The sequence below is a fragment of the Notamacropus eugenii genome, chromosome 6, assembly GCF_028372415.1.
Source record: "Notamacropus eugenii isolate mMacEug1 chromosome 6, mMacEug1.pri_v2, whole genome shotgun sequence".
Classification (NCBI taxonomy): domain Eukaryota; kingdom Metazoa; phylum Chordata; class Mammalia; order Diprotodontia; family Macropodidae; genus Notamacropus; species Notamacropus eugenii.
In genome coordinates this window covers 226,164,335-226,185,208 of record NC_092877.1, presented here as the reverse complement: position 1 = coordinate 226,185,208, position 20,874 = coordinate 226,164,335, and the positions used below count along the sequence as shown (strand labels likewise).

At 35.1% G+C, this 20,874-nt stretch overlaps 1 protein-coding gene across 2 annotated transcripts in view; it reads left to right on the top strand.

The window, feature by feature from the left end:
* Window positions 1-20,874, top strand: part of PCCA (propionyl-CoA carboxylase subunit alpha) — a 492,766-nt gene that overhangs the window by 66,366 nt on the left and 405,526 nt on the right. For both annotated transcript variants that reach the window (XM_072622036.1, XM_072622037.1), the window contains exons 5-6: window positions 1,857-1,970; window positions 3,526-3,579. In XM_072622036.1, coding sequence (XP_072478137.1) covers window positions 1,857-1,970; window positions 3,526-3,579 — 168 coding nt within the window. The remainder of the gene's footprint in view (window positions 1-1,856; window positions 1,971-3,525; window positions 3,580-20,874) is intronic.

Sequence of the window (20,874 nt, the reverse complement as noted above, 5' to 3'; positions counted from 1 at the left end):
GGATTTAGAATAGTGCTTGTAATATAATATGGCCTTAATAAATGCTTTTTCATTTGTTCCTTCTTTTCTAAGATGCATGTCCAAGAAGCAATCACATTCTATCTTCTTCATTTGTTATATATATTTTAAAATGTTCATCATATATTGTCTTGCACAGAGAATTAAGTTTCACGTTGAGTAATATAGACGCAAACGGGGGTAATATTGGGCCAAACTGAGCGATATATTAAAGTTGGGCAAAGAATTGTGTTCTGCACTATGTAGGGAGGACACAAGGTGAATGACTTGAAACTTGGAAACTAAGTTGGTTTTGAATGAGGAAGGAAGAAAGGTATTCTTATATGTGTATAGAAGGAACAGTGATTTAAAGGGAAGGAAGATAGAATGTCTAAAAACAGGCTTGGAGCCAGAATAAATTTGAACATAGCATGCTTTTAGGATAGTGAGGAAATAAGCCTGATTGCAATGCAGATATAAAGTAAGTGATGCTGTTAATAGTGTTGGATTTAGAATCGTGAAGGCCTGAGTTCACATCTTGTCTCGTTTTGATTACCTGTGACTGGACCGTTCACTTAGCACTCTCTCAGTTGGTTTCCTTATCTGTAAAAATGTCATTGATGATAGTACCTTCCTTACAAGACTGTTTTCAAGAATAAATGAGATAGTATATGTAAATCACTTTATGAACCTGAAAAATGCTGTGTGGATGTTAATTGTTATTATCATATAGTATGTGGTTAAAAAAGTTTTAGTTTTATTAATGGAAAATTATAATACATATTTATATACTAGTGGGTTATTTTGCATTATACTGGGAAAACTTAGCTTTCTGAATTCTTGTATTCTAAGTTTTTCATAGGTTTCAGTTTTTAAGCTTATGTGTTGCATTGTATTTCACAATTGAAAAATACACCTTGAGAAAAGGCCAAACAGATTAGAGTGTTATTTCTATAAATTGCTTTTTGTTGGCAAATTTTTACGACTATGATTGTGTTGGCAGTCTCATACTTTTTGAGGAAGTTAAAACTTAGTAGGAAACACTTATTTAAAAAACTGGAAAAGTCCACTTATATATATATATATACCATACTCATTTCTGAATCCTCTTTCCAATGTCATTTATTCTTTTGAAAAGCAGAAAATTGTTTTATTATAGATGGGTTATTTTTGATAATTAATCTTAAGTAATGTATAATTTCCTTAAAGTTAGGGTAATTACTGAAGGAGTTACAACTCAATCCACATGAAAAATTCATTAAGGAAAAAGAAATAATGGATAAGCATCAAATGTGAACTTGTCTAAATAATTTTCAAGATTTTCTGGTTCTTATGTAGTGATATTGAACTCTTTAGTCATAGACCTTAATTTGTGCATAGTACTGACCTGATGCTGTGCAGGGACACTCTTTGCATCCCTTCATTCAATTCATTCTTAATTATCCCCAACTTCCTGGGGAGCCTGCTTAGAACTGGTGTGTTATTAAGTATTAAGATACTTGGATACCCTGGTTACATGTACCAAAGTAGTTTTAGGCATGAAATTTATACACAGATGATGAGTATAGAAAGTCATTGTTGGCTGCAATTTTATTTAATCAAATATAACGTGTATGGTACTGAAATAGGGTGAGGTCATTTTGACAGTGATTTAAACTTGAAATAAAAATATTGGTTAACGTAATTCTTAAGCTTTTGCACTTTATTGTTTATTATCTATTACACATTGTTCAAGTGGTGGTAGAATGTTAATCATCTTTGAAACATAAACTTTCACAATTTTGTATGCAGATTTTTAAGGTGATGGTAATTACTTTTTGCTAGGAGCATCTGCTAATGCAGAGTTTTGTCTCTTCAAGGTTCACGTGAAAATGGCGGATGAGGCTGTCTGTGTTGGCCCAGCTCCCACCAGCAAAAGCTACCTCAACATGGATGCCATCATGGAAGCCATTAAGAAAACCAGGGCCCAAGCTGTGAGTCTGAATGAATCTATCTGCTGCAGCTGTTTCATATATAGTAAACAGAAAAGCTAAGAGTTTGTATTTTTTTTTTAATTAAAAAAAATAGAGAGAATGATTGACTGTGTTGTTGCACTTAGTTCATGTCACATGAGTTAAATGTGGCCGAAATCACTACTGGAAATCAAAGGCTTTGTAGCATCTGGCAGTGCTGGTCGCCGATCCTGCAGGTGGCTGCTGGATTCAGCTTTCACACCAGGGAGCAGCTTCAGTTCATTTCCAAATTCCCCCTTTCTCCCCCCCAAAAAAATACCAGTTAGTTTTGAGCATTAACTCTTTGAGTGTCATAACAGTTTTCAAAAATGTTAAATTATAATCCACTTCCTGAAAGACTTTTGTTTGAATTCAGTTTTAATCCTTTAAAAATTGTACACATATAATTACACTTACAGAAATGTAAGTCATGCATTCAATAATTTAGTTATATGATGTCAGCAAAATGAACATTAGTTTAGATGGATGGATAAATGCAAGCTGTATATTTTTTTCTTCATTCTTTCCCTTTCCCTTGACTCATATTCAGTTTAAAAGAAATACATGAAAAAAGCAATAAAATAAAGAAGGTATGATAATCAGAACAACAATTTTTTTATGTATATGGATATAAATAATTTTTCTGTCATATATTTAACTATATTATGTTTCAAAATATTCAGAATCATCTTTAAAATTGAATGGAGGCAATGAACACTAGCAATTAGCCTGGAGTGCCCCAATTAGCATTCACATTTGTATTGCAATAAATGTTTAGTGTGATGCTTGTTTAAATAAAAAACCTGAATTTATGAACACCTATTGTAGATATTTAGTGTTTATTCACACAGCTAATGAGTATAAAATATTTTAATGTTTTAAACTATGTCCCATCATAATATTTTTAGTTAATTGTTTACATGAAATTAAATTAGTGTGGTAGAATTCTCTGGTTGTGTTGCATTGCTTTGTATTCCATTTTATAAAATACTGTGGCATGCAGAGAGGCATCATGAAGTAGTAAAAACAACATTGGACTTCAAGTCAGAAGGCCTGGGCTTAGGTTTCTTTTTTGATACTGACTAGCTATAAAGACCAGGAGAAATCATTTAACTTGGTTAAACCTTATCTGTAAAATGGGAATATAATTTTTTGTGCAATTTCTAAAGGGATTTTGAATATATTTAGTAAATAAGATGCATCATATGAGGTAGGATTAAAAAATTTTTTTAGTAGCATTAATAACATTAATAAATGTACTTAGTTTAAAACTACACTACTCTTTCTGATATATGTTTGTGTGTGTGTTTACGTATCATCATTAGGATCTGCCCTGTACAACTCATGATTTTGAGTCATATGCTTTAGTACTTTAAACATCATTTTCTTATTAGAATGTATAGTATTGAGCAATAGAATAATGGCATTACATGTGATGAAATGTAGCAGAATGAAAAATTATGGAAGAAGACAGAAACTTGTCAAATATAGTGAAAGATATATTGAATTAATTTTTTTTTCTGTTTATATTTTTAAGGTACATCCAGGGTATGGGTTTCTTTCAGAGAACAAAGAATTTGCTAAGTTGCTGGTAAGTTTTCTTGTTGGTTCTTGGTAGATTATCAGGTAATAATTTTCTTTGTATTGGTAGGATGAATGTTGTTGGTAGTTGACTGGACATTTTATTAATCCCTCTCTAAATTTTAAGGGTCTGATGATTTTTTTGAAAATATTTTTCAACTTTGAAAACTTTAGTGCTCTTTAGTTTGAATAAGACTCATGTTCCTGAGTTCAGATCTGGCTTCAGACACTTACTAGCTGTGTGACCCTTGGCAAGTCACTTAACCCTGATTGCCTCATCTGTAAAATGAGCTGAAGAAGGAAGTGGCAAACAAACAATACCAGTGTTTTCTGAGAAAACCCCAAATGGAATCACAAAGAGTCAGTCACAACTGAAATGACTAAATAACAACTGTACTTCATCTGATAATGTTCTCCAGTTTATAAATTTTAATCTTATAATTCTAACTGGGGTTGTTTGATATATTCATGTAGTGGAAAGATCAAAAACTAAAAATCATCGTGGTTTTTAGTGAGTGCATAAGAAGAGATGTGTTTTTTGAATGAAACTGAAGTTAGGTAAATTTAGATCACAGAGCCAAACAGTTCTGGGTTTTCTTTCTGAATTTGACTTTGATTGTAGTAGATGGTTGAACAATTTTTATCCTCATTTTGTAGATAAAGTAATTATAATTTAATGGTTTGAGTAGGGTTATTAGACTTTAAAAATTCATCCCATTCGGGGCAGAGCCAAGATGTCAGAGTAGAAAGATGCATATACTTTAGCGCTTCCCCCATAGCCCACAAAATACCTGTAAAAAAATGACTCAACAAATTCTAGAGCAGCAGAAGCTACAGAACAACAGAGTGAAAGAGATTTCCAGCCAAAGGTAACCTGGAAGGTCGATAAAAAAGGTCTGTCTCATGGGACGCTGAGCAGAGTGGAGGCCAAACCTGGCTCCACAGCACTGGGAGGAACAGGACCTGAATAGACCTCTGGGGAGAATTCCCTGCAGGGAGGGTCCCAGATCCCTCAAGCCACAAGCAACAAAGAAAACTGCCAAGGTCAGTGTGGTAGGGCTTTCCCAACTGGGAGAGAGGGGAACAGGGTTGCCCTAGCATTGGCCTCAGGCAGCAGCAGCAGCATGTGGCAGGCAGCTACTTGGAAGCAGCCTGGGTCCATTGTCCAGACAGCTCAGCTTAAAGCCTGTGGTGGAATTGAGCAGCTGATCTGAATCTCAGCCTTGAACATGGTACTGGGGAGAGGAGGAGCACTAGGACCCTCCTCTTGACAGAGGATTCAGAAGTCAAGTAACTGGCTGGGAAAATGCCCAAAAAAGGGAAAAAAAATAAGACCATAGAAGGTTACTTTTTTGGTGAACAGGTGTCTCCTTCCATCCTTTTGGATGAGGAAGAACAAGGCATACTGTCAGAGGAAGTCAAGGCCTCTGCCTCCAGTACCTCCAAAATGAATATGAAATAGGCTCAGGCCATAGAAGAGCTTGAAAAATGTCAGCAGCTTGCTAAAGAAAAACCAAAAAAATGCTGAGGAAAATAACACCTTTAAAAAGAGTCTAACTCAATTGGAAAAAGAGGTCCAAAAAAGTCAGTGAGGAGAAGGTGGCTTTAAAAAGCAGAATTAGCCAAATGGAAAAGAACAAAATAGTTCTTTAAAAGAGAAAATTGAGTTCAGGGAAGCTAATGACTATGAGATAAAACAAGAAGTTAGGAAACAAAACCAAAAGTTTGAAAAAATAGAAGATAATGTGAAATATCTCACTGGAAAAATAACTGACCTGGAAAATAGATCCAGAAGAGACAATTTAAAAATTATGGGACTACCTGAAAGCCATGATCAAAACAAGAGCCTAGATATTATCTTCCATGAAATTATCAAGGAAAATTGCCCTGATATTCTAGAACCAGAGGGCAAAATAAATATTGAAAGAATCCACTGGTCACCTCCTGAAAGAGACCTGAAAAGAGGAACTCCTAGGAATATTGTAGCCAAATGACAGAGTTCCCAGCTCCAGGAGAAAATATTGCAAGCAGCTAGAAAGTAACAATTCGAGTATTGTGGAAATACAATCAGGATAACACAGGATCTGGCAGCTTTCTACATTAAGGAATTGAAGGGCTTGGAATAGGATATTCCAGAAGTCAAAGGAACTGGGATTTAAATCAAAAATCACCTACCCAGCAAAACTGAGTATAATACTTCAAGGGAATAAATGGTCATTCAATGATACAGAGGACTTTCAAGCATTCATGATGGAAAGACTAGAACTGAATAGAAAATTTGACTTTCAAGCACAAGAATCAAGAGAAGCATGCAAAGATGAACAGCAAAGAGAAATCATAAAAGACTTTCTAAAGCTGAACTGTTTATATTCCTACATGGAAAGATAAGATTTGTAACTCTTGACTTTTCTCAGTATTTGGGTAGGTGGAGGAATTATTACACACACACACACACACACACACACACAGATATATAGACAGAGTACAGGTTGAGTTGAATCAGAAGAGATGATATCCATAAAAATAACAAAATAAAAATTAAGGGATGAAGAAGGAAAATACTGGGAGGAGAAAGGGAGAAATGGAATGAAGCAGCCTATGACTCATAAAAGAGATAAGGAAAATCTTGTTCAGTGGAGGAGAAAAGGGAGAAGGTGAGTGGGGAAAAGTGAAGCTTACTCTCTTCACATATGGCTTAAGGAGGGAATAATATGCTCACTCAATTTGGTATGAAAATCTGTGTTACACTACAGGAAAGTAGGGGAGGAGGGGACAATTGCGGTGAAGGTGATGATAGAAGGGAGGGCAAATGGGAGAAGGGAGTAACTAGAAGTAAACACTTTTGGGAAGGGACAAGGTAAAATGAGAGAATAAAAAAAGGGGGTACAGGTTAGGACAGAGGGCAATATAGTTAGTATTACACAACATAATTGTTATGGAAGTCTTTTGCAAAACGCCACATATATAGCCTATATTGAATTACTTGCCTTCTCACTGGGGATGGGTAGGGAGGGAGGGAGGGAGAGAAGTTGGAATTCAAAGCATTAGAAATGAATGTTGAGAATTATTATTGCATATAACTGGGAAATAAGAAACACACGTAATGGGGTGTAGAAATTTATCTTGCCCCACAAGAAAAGAGAGGAGATGGGATAAGGGAAGGGTGGGGTGTGATAGTAGGGAAGGTACACTGAGGGAAATGCAAAGTATTATGGGGTGGAGGGAGGGGAGAGATGGGGAGAAAAATTGGAACTCAAAATTTTGTAGAAATGAATGTTGAAATCTAAAAATAAATAAATACAATAAAAAAATTCATCCCAAATGTAATGTTTACTTAAAACTGATACATTTCATAGTGATATTCGAAGGAATCTTCAGTACTTATAAATGCACACACTTTCTCCCCTTCTCTGAGGAAACTGAAGAATAGTCAAGACGTGGCTTAACCTATTTCTCCAAAACTAGTTAGTGTCAGGGAATACGGGGGGGAGGGGGAAGAAAGGAGGGAGGAGTAAATCACATTAAAATAAAATTCCTAAGCTCAGGTTTAGCAGTTGAATCCTGGTACCCTTCTTGATTCTCTTTCAGTATTGAGTATCCCTGCCACTCCTCCATTTTAGTTCTATTTTCTTGTTAGATATTTAGATAAAATCCATTTATCTCTTTAAAAAAAATAGACCATAAGCAAATACTATACCCTGTGTGATAGAAGAATTACTGAGTCCTAGTGAATGAATGACTTCCTGATTGTTGCATTGAGATGAAAAAACACAGGAATTTTTCCCAGTTTTTCAGACTAAGATTTGTTTGTTTTAAGGCCATATTACAATTGGTAAGCAGTAGACTGATGTACTTGTGTAATTTTAAAAAATTTATACAACCAATAGCAATACTCATTATCTTCAGAATTTAATGATTATTTTCCAAATTCTATAATAGGTGGACATACTCATTACCCTTGAATTGCAGCTTTCTTAATTTGAAGTCCTTTTTAAAGAAACATTAAAAAATTATCTAGAGTAAGGGTTTCTAATTTGAGGTTCATGGACCACTATGTGGTTTATGGATATATTTCAGAGGATTTGCAAAACTGTCATAATTTAAAAAAAATTCTTTTTGTATTGAATTGTTTTAATGTTCTCAAAATTCTGACACAGATTTTTGGTGAAGTTGTTTCCATTTATAAATGGATTTTATTTAGAAATTACTGAAATTAAAATTTAAAGTCTTAAATATAATTATATAATGTAATTATTTAATATTTCAATATAATATAAATAATATAAATTTAATTTTTATAATTTAAAATTATTTAACAACTAATAACTTAAAACTGCTACAAATGGTCCATAAAAGCATTCCTTTACTCTGAAACTTTTAGGATGTATTATAATCATTAAGCAGTCTTTTACTGTTATACTTAAGTAGCCAATTTCAGCATATAATTGGTTTCTTTTTTAGTCCTACATATTTTATTTTATGCATTTAAAACATTACTCTGAGAAGGGGGCCATTGCTTTACCAGTCTGCTATAAAGGAGTCCCTGACATAAAAATTGTTAAGAATTCCTGAACTAGAGTATCTGTAGTTGCCTAGTACTAAAAATAACACAGTGAAATGAAGTTGTTTATTTGTATTGTTATGCCATGTGTCATTGTATATAATAGCTAACCATTATATTTTAGTAGTCATTATCCCTAGTTGATTACATTTTTTATTAATATGATTGTGATACAATATAAAGCTATGAGTAATCCTATTGATGACTCTGTGGACTATCTTGGATAATATTAGGAAATGATTGTAGGGTTATCTTCATGTTTCCTGGTTCATATTTAGTTTTTATTACTTGTTTTCTGCTATGCTTGAAATTTAATCAAGTATTATTTTTTTCCCCTTAGTTTCTCTTTGTATTTATTTTTTGTTACCACACAATGATAAAGTTCAGCATATAATGCCTTTTGTTTAGAAAAAAAAGTTTTGTACTTCTCATGTTTTTATTATAAATTTTTAGGAAGGACTTGTGGATAAAATGATTCATTGATTTTTGCATTTTTCTTTTGGATATGTTTTGAGAATCTCTACCTTTTTACATTTTAAATGATAGTATAATATTTGACACCTTTGACTAATTCTTGAAGAATTGCTTCAGAATGGTAGAGTATTTTGCCTAAATGATTCATGCAAAAATAGCCAGACAAGTTCTTGTAAAAATCACAATTATCTGTAGTTTTATTGTGATCAAATAGGTTTTCTTTTAAAAACTATTTTCTATTCTTTAATTCCCTCTGAGTTTCTTTTATTTCTAGCAATAAAGGAACAAGAGAGGATAGAATAGTAATACTTCTAGACTTTCTGGTAGTTATTCAATCCTTTTATATTTTTCACAAATAAGTTTTGAAGACTTTTTGCTCCTCCTCCTTATTCCGTGACACTACATGGGAATAGACTGGCGTGATTAAGACCTTATACAGTATTATCTCTGTCTATTCTCTTCACTATTGGCTATACCTTTACTCACGCCCTCTGACACACTGGTCTTTTAGGCAGAATCTTATTACTTCTTTCTCCCCACTCTTACTTCGTCACAAAGCTATCTTTTCTTTCTCAGTTTCATTACCTTTCAATTCCTGTCCTCATACTATGATTTTAACATCCATATATCCTTAAACTCCCCTACCTCTCAGTTCCTCAGTTTCCTTAAATTCCATGACCCACTCTTTCACTCTACCTCAGCCACATATACCTTGTATTTCACTGTTATCTATAAGATATTCCTCTGTCTATATCCCCCCTCATTCCATCTTTCTCTGTATGTCATACCTCCTGACCCTATTCTTCACTTTATTGCAGTGTCCATGTCTGCTATCTTCCTTTACTTTCTTAGCACTCTTCTCTTACTTTAATTTCCTTCCTTTCCAATCTCAGCTTGATTTCTAATTCAACTTTATCATGTCCTTTACTCAAAAATCCTTTGCCCATCTGTCATCTGTTTGTCATATCATATGTCTGCTTATCCTTTGCAGACCTAGTTTTGGATTATCCCATATTTCATTATCCAAATTTTTCTACTAGATAACTCTTCCATTTGTATTCGTTGACTGCTCAATGGAGCTAGAATAAGTAACACAACCATGATAAGGTCATGCTATCCAACTTCATTCGGGCCCTCACTGAAGGAAAATAATTAATTGATACTGTTATCCTCACTGATTGTGTAACTGCTTTTCCCAAACAAGCTATTCTGAACTTCTGAGGCCTTTTACAGTTTTCTTTCCCCAACTCTCTCAGATGAGGACCTTGCATCTTAATTTACTAAGACAATTGAAGTCATTGGGTATGAATTCACTCTTTTTTTCTTTTGTTTTGTTTCAGATCCTCTTGTCTTCTTTCCCTCAGTTTTTGACACTGTGGGAACTCTGTTTTCTTGCCAAGGCCAACCACCATCCATGTGAACTTGATTCTGTCTTCTCTCATTCCCACCCCCCCCCCTTTTTAATGTTTATTTGTTAATTTTTAGTTTTCAACATTCATTTCCACAAAATTTTGAGTTCCAAATTTTCTCCCCTCCCCCGACCCCACAATGCTGTGCATTCTGATTACTCCTTCCCCTAATCTGCCCTTCCTGCTATCACACCCCTCCCTTCCCTTATCCCTATCTTCTTTCTTTTCTTATAGGGCAAGATAGATTTCTGTACCCCATTGCCTATATTTCTTATTTCCAGGTTGCATGCAAAAACAGTTCTCAACCATCATTCCTAAAACTTTGAGTTCCAACTTCTCTCCCTTCCTACCTCCCCACCTATCCCCACTGAGAAGGCAAGCAATTCAATATAGATTATATATGTGTAGTTTTCCAAAAGACTTCCATAATAGTCATGTTGTGTTAGACTATATTTCCCTGCATCCTATCCTGCTCCTCATTTATTCTATTCTCTCTTTTGACCTTGTCCCTCTCCAAAAGTATTTACTTCTAATTACTCCCTCCTCCCATTTGCCCTCCCTTCTATCATCCCCTTCACCCCACTTTTCCCTTTCCTCTACTTTTCTGTAGTGTAAGACAGATTTTCATGCCAAATTGAGTGTGCATGTTATGCCATCCTTAAGGCAAATATGATGAGAATAAGCTTGACTTTTTCCCTTTCACTTCCCCCCTTTACCCCTCCATTGAAAGAGCTTTTTCTTGCCTCTTTCATGAGAGATAACCTGCCCCATTCCATTTCTCCCTTTCTCCTCCCAATATATTCCTCTCTTACCCCTTGATTTTATTTTTTTTAGTTATCATCTCTTCCTATTCAACTCATCCTGTGCTGTGTGTGTGTGTGTGTGTGTGTGTGTGTGTGTGTGTGTGTGTGTGTAATCCCTCCAACTACCCAAATACTGAGAAAAGTATCAAGAATTACAAATATTATCTTTCCATGTAGGAATGTAAACAGTTCAACTTTAGTAAGTCCCTTATGATTTCTCTTTCCTGTTTACCTTTTCATGATTCTCTTGATTCTTGTGTTTGAAAGTCAGATTTTCTATTCAGCTCTGTTTTTTTCATCAACCATGCTTGAAAGACCTCTATTTCATCAAATGACCATTTTTTCCCTTGAAGTGTTATACTCAGTTTTGCTGGGTAGATGATTCTTGGTTTTAATCTTCATTCCTTTGACTTCTGGAATATCATATTCCAAGCCCTTTGATCCCTTGATGTAGAAGCTGCTAGATCTTGTGTTATCCTGATTGTATTTTCACAATACTTGAATTGTTTCTGACTGCTTGCAATATTTTCTCCTTGACCTGGGAACTCTGGAATTTATCTACAATATTTCTAGGAGTTTTTCTTTTTGAATCTCTTTCAGGAAATGATCGGTGAATTCTTTCAGTATTTATTTTACCCTCTGGTTCTAGACTGTTAGGGCAGTTTTTCCTTGATAATTTCATGAATGATGATGTCTAGGCTGTTTTTTTGATCATGGCTTTCAGGTAGTCCCATAATTTTTAAATTGTCTCTCCTGGATCTATTTTCCAGGTCAGTTGTTTTTCCAATGAACTATTTTATGTTATCTTCTATTTTTTCATTCATTTGGTTTTGTTTTGTAATTTCTTGGTTTCTAACAAATTCATTAGCTTCCATTTGCTCCATTCTAATTTTTAAAGGACTATTTTCTTCAGTGAGCTTTTGAACCTCCTTTTCCATTTGGCTAATTCTGCTCTTTAAAGAATTCTTGTCCTCATTGGCTTTTTGGGCCTCTTTTGCCATTTGAGTTAGTCTATTTTTTCAGGTGTTAATTTCCTCAGCATTTTTTTGAGTCTCCTTTTGCAAGCTGTTGTCTTGATTTTCATGGTTTTCTTGGATCGCTCTCATTTCACTTTTCAATTTTTCCTCCACCTCTCTTCCTTGATTTTCAAAATCCTTTTTGAGCTCTTCCATGGTCTGAGACCACTGCATATTTATTTTGGAGGTTTTGCATGCAGAAGCCTTGACTTTTAGGTCTTCCTCTGAAGACTTAAATTGTTCCTCCTCATCCAAAGGGATGGGAGAAAATACCTGCTTACCAGGAAGGTAACCTTCTGTTGTCTTATTCTTTTCCCTTTTTGGGGCATTTTCCCAGCCAATTACTTGACTTTTGAGTTCTTTGTCAGAGCTGAGCTCAGGACTGTGATTCAGAACAGCTGCTGAATTCCCCCAAGGGCTTTCCAGAAGAAGTCTCCCAGGGCTGCCACTCAGGGCTGAGATTCAGATCAGCTTCCAAGTTTCAACTATAATCCATTATATCCTTATTTGGTAAAAATACCAGTGCTCAAGGTTCACTCTCACAGAGAGAAGAGAGGGGAAGGGCCCTAACTGCCCATAAGCCCTGGATTCTGGGAAATCAGGCATCCGGAGAGAGAGGCCTTATGGACAAGAAATTTTATTTAGAGAATACAATATTCCCCATATTTTATTATGAGAAGTCTTTACAATGTCCTTATTTCACTAAATTCTGTGATCCATTTCCATAGTTCTTTCTGTGGATGTGGAAGGTGTCCACAAGAGTCCATTGGGAATTTTTTAGGTCCTTGCATTGCTACAAAGGACTTAGTCTACCAGAAAAATTCCTTGCGTACTCTGGTTGTTGCTATGTACAAAGTTCTCCTGGTTCTGCTTCTTTCACTCAGCATCAGTTCATGTAAGTCCTTCCAGGCCTCTCTGAAGTCTTCCTGTTCATTATTTGTTATAGCACTATGTATTCCATTACATTCACATACCACAACTTGTTCAGCCATTCCCCAATTGATCTGTGTCCCCTTGTTTTCCAGTTTTTGTCCATCACAAAGAGAGCTGCTATATAAGAAACCCAATACAATCAAGATTAGGAGGGAAGCAGAAAACTGGGAAAGAATTTTTGCAACTAGTGTCTGTGATAAAAAAACTCCTCTTGTATTCTTGAGATATGTTTACAAGTGTATCTTCTTAAAATAAAGCTTGAAAGATATTGTACTTGCTATTAAGAGACCCATCTTTGTATCTGAGCTCACTCCGGCCTTCAGGCAGTTTTGCCTGTATAGTGGAATTTTTGCAGGAACCCAGGAGGATCAGTATTCACTAATCTGGATTCTTGAAGTTGGGATCAGATGATAGCAGCAAAGAGTCAATTGAGAGTGAAGTAAGAACAAAGAAAAGAATTGAAGGAAGAAGCCATTTATTTCTGCCAACTGGGCTAGATATCAAAATGTAAGGAATTTATAGTGAGCCTGTCAGAAGAGTTTCCTACTGTACACATTGTTAAGGCAGCATTCATAAGCCAAACTGTATTTGGTGTAACATTGCATAAAACAAAGAGAAGAAAGGTGGCTGTGAATTAAACATAGATGGTCATACAAATATACTTGTTGGAGAAAAATGTATAGTATTAGATAAAGATATTATTTTCTGGGTATAATTAGTCTCACTAAATCAAAGAAATCTGTGTGTGGGTCAGACAGGGAAGAGAATTTTCCCAGTACTCATTGTCTGCCACCTTCAGCCACTGAAATCTTTTTGTACTGATACCAAAATGAAAAGGAGACATTGAAGGACAGTGGCTACTATAGATGGTCATGCAGTTTGCTAGCGATCATTTACAGCAAAATGACTGATACAGAACAAGATGGAGTCAGCTTGATGCAGGTCTGTTTTTAAGGAGGGGAGGCTTTAGGTGTTACACAAACATGCCAAAGAAGTTCTGTGATGTAATAACAGGAGTTTTTGTAAGGGATATTAAGGTAAGGGTGACAAGGAATCTTACTGGAAGCCACTCACCTGAGGGAACTTGCTGAAGTCAGTCTCTGAGGCCTTATGGTGAGGGTAATTTTGTCCACTTCTCTTGCAACCCTTTACCAAGCATAACATTATTTGTTATACTTCTGACATCCCTGCCCCTTTCTTCCATTTTGGAGAAAGGTCCAGTCTAGCTAACCTTCATCCCTTTGCCCAGGTACAAGTCTGGCAGGATTGGTGAGGAACAAGAGAGATTGCCATATACAAGGGTTAGAGGAGGGGAAGAGAAAGGAATGTAACAGAAGAAATATGGTATCCTATATGTAGGTAGGAAGAACTCAAAACCAGGCACATACAACAAAACAGTTCCCCAGGCTTGTGGGTGCATAGTGTATCAATACCTTCCTTTGAGTCTGAGGCCTCCTCACTCTGGAGAATCCACTGTGCTAGCTTACCAGCCGCCTCCCACTGGTATCTTCCTCCCAGAGCCTCCATTTTAGAGAAGGGCCCAGATGAGATAGCCTTTAGATGACTTTCTGGATTTTCACACTATGGTCCTGCATGGGCTTTTTGCATATGTGTTTAATGGCTAATTAATTGTAATTCTGCTATACAACTAATTCTTTGCCAGTTAGTTTGAGTGAGATAAAATATAAGTATTTGTTTAGTGGTTGAGACCTCCTTGTAGAAGAATAGTATACTTTCTAGGTTCTGGTCTTAATTGGATTTTGTAGTATCTGTGTTTCTTTGAAATTTGTCTTTAATTTGCCCCAGGGGAAGTCTTCTGTATGGACTGTACCACAGATGTGTTCAGGGTGTTAAGTATAGAAGCATAAAAGCATTTGTCAGCAATGAATCCGTTCCACAAGGACAGTGATGGTTGTGTCCTTTGACAGTATCTTCCGAGCCATTCTCTGTTCACTGTTGGAGTTGTGTCACAGGTTATAGGACACTGGTATTTGAGACTTCGGAAGACAAGGAGAATGAAAAATAAGATCATGTAAATGGATGCTGTGATTTACATCAGATATGATTTAGGAGACGATTGGTTCAGGGATTTAACTAATTAATTTTGATAGATTTGTCATTTTATTGTGTTGGGATACTCTCTTTATTTAACTCATCCATGTCCTCCCACCTTATATTATTCTTTTTCCATTTTCCTGTGCCTGCCATAAGAAGTTTTTTCATTGTGATGGGTAGAGGGGTACTTACTGTATCTCTCTTGCTCGTAGCATGGATACCAGTGGAATACATGGACTAACTATTTTTATTCCTTGTTCTGTGTGATTGACCCACCTTTTTGTTCCCCCCAGTCATAACAATTCTCTCACATCCTTTATTTTGCTTCTCTTTTCAAATTCATCATGGGATTTGTTGCAGCCTGCTCACTTCCCATTACCCTTGATACCATTCTTATCTCCAGTTCTTTGGATTCTGTGTTATTCCACAACTCATAGGTATATAATTTACTTGGAAGAACATTGTTGTTTAAAAGATATGAATTTTTGTTTTGGAGAAAACTTGGGTTTATTAAAAATACTGTGTAATTTCCCATTGGCAATCCAACCTGCACTTTCTCCCATTAAATTCATGTTCATCTGTTGTGTGTGTCCGCAATATATGTACTAATAAATAAGCTTTTGGGTTGACTGTGCTCAGCTGCATATTATCATATGGACACTTGCTTTTTCCTGAATGGAATTAGATCAAACTCTTTATAGTTATTATGACTTTGCTTTAGGAGGCTTTTCAGTGTTCTTTAGCATGATAGAATTATCACAATTCTGTCTCAAAATAGGAGCATCTGGAGAACTTCAGTACATACAGGAAATCTCTCTTCAATTTGGACATTGAGCTAGTCATTGTCCATGACTGCATACACCTTTGGTCTTACATCATTTTAATTATTAGAGGATCATTGAACAAAGTTAACTCTATTAGATTTCTCAAGGTGTCTTATTTAATTTTGACTTATGAATGGATGGTGGTTTGTTTAGAAGAGACTTTAAGTCAGTGTTTTTCTCTACTGAATCAAGCTTCTTTATTTTCAATAAATAGGGATCTTGTATTCTCTACATTATGCATTTCATTCAGTTTTGTGTAAAAGTATATTGTAGAAAAATAGATTTCAAAAGTCTGCTTTTTCTATTTTCTTCATGGAAGGTATCCTTAATGCATGAAAAATTTTTATGAAGGTGTTAAGGAAATAAATAAGCATCTATTAAGTACCTACTATTTGCTAGGCACTGTATTAATAAGCACTTACATATGTCTCATTTCATCTTTACAGTAACCATGGAAAGTCAGCACTATTATAATTTCCATTTTATGGTTGAGGAAATCGAGATAGATAGAGATGAAGTGCCTTCTCCATCTTTACACAGCTAGTAAGTTTTGGAGGCAGGATTTGACCTCCGATCTACCTGCCTCCAGGTTCAATGTTCCATCCACTGTTCTTCCTGGCTCTCACTGTGGAAGGCAGATATATATGATGGTAATTATTTATATTGTCTGTGGCCTTTTTTTGGATAGGTGAGTCTGGGATAATAATACCATGGATATTTTTCTTTCTCAGTGATATCTGTCCCCATTTTTCAGTGTCCTCAAAATTGTGTTACCTCTGCAACAAATCTCTTCTCCAAAGTTATCAATTGTCTCTTAATCACCAAATTAAAATAGCTTTTAGTCAATCCTCACTCTCCTTGACCTCTCTGATGCCTTTTTGACATTGTTGAACACCTTCTCTCTAGGTTTTTGGGACATGGCACTCTCCTGGTTCTCCTCTTACCTATCAGTCTACTCCTCATTATTCTTTGCCCTATTTTTATCCAGGTCCTATGCTCTCTTATTTCATACTGTTTCACTTTGTCATCTCATCAGCTTCCATGTATTTAATTATCATCTCTATGTGGATGCTTCTCAGATCTATCTATCCTTCCCTAACCTCTCTGCTCACCTCCAGTCTCAAATCTCCAACTCCCTTTATTTGAACTAGATGTCCAGTGAACATTTTAAACTCACATATCCAAAACCAAACTAGTTTTCTTTCCTTTTATACCCTTCCTGCCCTCCTTAACTTCCCTATTTGCTTTTGAGGACATCTCTATCCTCTCAGCTGTCCAGGTGCTCAACTCAGGTATCATTCTCAACTCTTCAGTATCTCTCACTTCCCCTGTCCATTTTGTAACAGAGATCCACCTATTTTTACCTTTGCTCCTGGGGTAGCTAAGGTTGGTGAATCACTTGAGCTTGAGAGTTCTGAGTTTCAGTAGGATGCTGTCTTGACTACGATATGGTGAACTCCTTCGGGGCTGGAGGGAGGGAAAGGAGGAGGTAAGGGATGGCACCAAGCTGCTTAAGGAAGGAACGAAGTAGCTCAGATTGGAAATACAATATGTCAAAGCTCTTGTGGGGATCACTGGTGTGATCTTGCCCATGGATAGCCCCACATTTCCAGTGTTGGCAAGATAGGAAGATCCATTCATCACCTTCACAACATTGTATCATCACAGTTGAATGAATATTTAAATGTGGAGAAATTTATGTATTACTCTAGAATATATATTGTCAGAGATGAATCTACAGATTAAAATGTCCTAGGAAGAAAAAGAACATGAACTATCATGATAAAAATTAGAAAGTATAGTAATTACCTGAGTTATGTACATCTAGCTTCTAAATATGTAAATGAAGGGTCATTCACAGGTTCTTCCTCATCTAAGGTTGCATCAGTAACGGGCTAGTGTTCTGTAATAACTGACCTGTCTTTTAAATTTCAAAATTGTTTCAGGATCCCCTTCTCCCCTATCATAGTAGTTGTATTCTTAATATTTTGTTTTGCTGGACCAAAAAAAAGGTAACAATGCTTCATTCACAAATGTATTTGCATTGACCACTTTTAAAAATTCTACAATTTTCCAGGAGTCAACTATCGTTTACCTTTTTTCCCCCACCTCACATGTATAGTATTTCATTGTTATAGGTTAAGTAGGTTTTTACTAACCTAGATATTCATTAACTTTTTATGCTAGTGTCTTCTCCTTTAAAGTTCTACTTTAAATCTACTTTGTATATGTCACGTATATATTCTTTACCTGCCTAACACGTAGCATATGCCTAGAATGCAAAGTAAGCACTTGAATGATTGCTGTAAAATATATTCTAAGTTTAAAAAGTGGATTTGCAAACCAAATTATGGAATTTAGCTTCTTTTTAAACAGAGTTGTGAGCTTCTACAAAATTTTGAAATTTCTGTATTTATAATTTTATACAATAAAAGTTTTGAAAAAAGTATTGTTAGGATAAGGTAGACTTAGGTTGTTACATCTATTACAGAATATATTTTCTTTATACTGTTGTATAAATAATAACAAAAGAGTAATTGTAAACATAGTAAATAACCCAATTCTGTTTGTAAGTACCAATATAGTAGAATTTCAAAACAGACTAAAGTCATTTATTAGCTTTGGATGTTATTCAGTAATTATTTTCTCTTGTTTACATTGTTTGAGAAAGACAATTCAGATAGATGTTCTGGGTAAAAAAAAAAGGTCCTAGTTTTGCTACTAAAACCACCAGTTTACTCTGTCTCTTTAGCATACATGTGTTCAATTTGTTATCATAAAAAAATATTTTTAATGTGCCTTTTGGATTTGTTTTCCAGTTAGATTGTTAGTATGCATGTTTTTACATTGTCTGTAAGATTATAATAAATATCTAGAAGATAGAGATCTTTAGTAGTGGTAGTAATAATGCCTCACATTTGCATAGCACTTTTAAGTTTTACAAATTACCTTCTTCACAACTACCTTATAAAGAGAGTAATGCAGATATTTGCATTTTACATGTAAAGAAACTGAGGCTAGGAGAAGTTAAGAAAATCTTCAGTTTTGATATTTCCATTTTAAACATTCACTATGAATAGCAGTGCAGTTACTCTCTACTCCTTATAACTCAACATACATACTACTTTATAGAGTCTGCTCAGTATGCTTATTAATCAGGCAGGTGCTGTATTAAAATCTTAAATAATGAAAGTGTAAAATTGGTATCTCAATCTTGTCAGTAATGCAGCAAATATAATTGTGATTAGAATCCCGTTTTGTATTTTATTTTTTATATCTTTTTTTGGTTATTCTCAACTTCATAAAACATCAACACATCTGTATATTTCCATATACAAAGAACAGAAAGAGAATATGTTGAAACCAAAAATCTCATTATGTACTACTTGATTCTTGTTGTGAATTTTTTTTTAAAGAAGTACTGTATTTACTCTGTTAGTTCTAAAAACCATCCTACTTGTCTGTGTTTACCTCTAAACTATCCTTTTGTTCTTTTCTGTGCATCTTTAAAAATGCTTCATTAAGCATTCTTCCTTCCACTTTTTCCAAAAAATTTTTAAAAATATTCCCTTGTAACATGTTAGCATAGTTGTACAAAGCAGATTTGAAAGTAGATGTTTTGTTCTACACTTCTGTGCCTTCACCTCTCTGTCAAGAAGCTGGAAACAAATTTCATCCTAGGTTCTTTGGGATCATGATTGGTTATTGCATCGATGAGAGTTTTATCAGTTTGTCATGGGTTTTGTTAGAATTCAGGGGAAAAAACAACTTTTCCTTTTCTGTTGAAAGTACTAAATTATTCGAGGAGTTTGTTGATTTAAATTCTTTTTGTGATTTATGATTTTATATAGTTATTCTCAGTGTCATTTAACATTAAACTTTCAAGTTGTTGTTGTGTGTTTGTTCTTTGTTCTTGAAAATGGCCATGACATCAAGATGATGACATGACTTGCAGTTGACTGATTTGAGTGAGGGAGGGCTGAAGTTATATACTTTCAAGTACATAATTTCTAAAATTTACAGACAGAATTAATGAGATTTCCTTTTGGACTAGAGTTATCTAAAGCTATTGTGGCAAAGTTTTGAAACACCATATTGATGCTCAGTGTGTGATATGCTAATATTGTAAGTGGGGAATATCTTTTTGTGTCTATATTTCTCTTCTCACTTAGTGAGATGTTTCTCTTAGTCATTCTGCTCAGTCATTCCTTCATTCTGTAGCTGTTAGTTGAATACAGGTCTTTACTTTAGGAAAACAGAAAAAAATTTTGTGGAATGAAAAGTGCTATTTTCCTTAAACCATATGTTTTTATTTTTAAACACAATGTTTTGAGTCATAAGTCCTGCCTTTTTATATGTTGTTCCTAATTAAAATGTCATGGTTATATAAAATATACTGTGTAGATAAGCAGAGCCATTGTTATCACTGTATTTAGGCGCTAATGTTTCACCTCAGATTTCAGTAGAGCAGCACGTGTTAGCAGAATGTCTAACTTTTCTGAATTAAGCATGTTAAAGTTTGATATTTTGCCTATTGTGTAATGGTATAAAACTTCAAATGCTAATATGCTTACTTAAGCCTTCTTAAAAAAAAGTGATGGTAGTGGAAATACTCTTTATACAAGTAGTATTTGTTTAGGTATGAAAAGTGACATACTTAGCATTTTAAAAACCTAGAAGGAAACATCCTTTTATGCCTTGTAATGAATGTATTAATGATCATCATACAGTAATTAGACTTCATTGTTCCAATTAGTTGGCTGGAGAGTATACTAAGCTTGGAGACAGCATCAGAGTTTCTTTTCTGACTGTAACTGGGCAGTTGAGCCATTGTCTTTTAAATGTAGTGGATTCAGTCAGCACACTTTTATGTGACTTTCTCCAATTGTAGTCCAAATGTTAATAGGAATGAAGGCAGTGGATAGTAAGAATAATCCCAAGTTTGGGACTTGGCTTGGAATGATTGATAATAGGATAAGATGGGGGTTGGGGATTTGAGTGTGAAGAGTAGAACTGGTCCAGATGGGAAATAGAGGAAGGTGTAGGTGGTACAAGGGTGATGACCTTAGAAAGAACTGAGGCATAGAAAAATTGGTGATCCTGATGTGGACAAACAGCGTTAGGGATTGTAAATCACAGGCAGTACTGAATGATAAAAAGATTATGATCTTGGGAAATAATTTCAGACTTAATGTGATAGAATCCTTGAGGGTGATGGTAAGATAAAAGG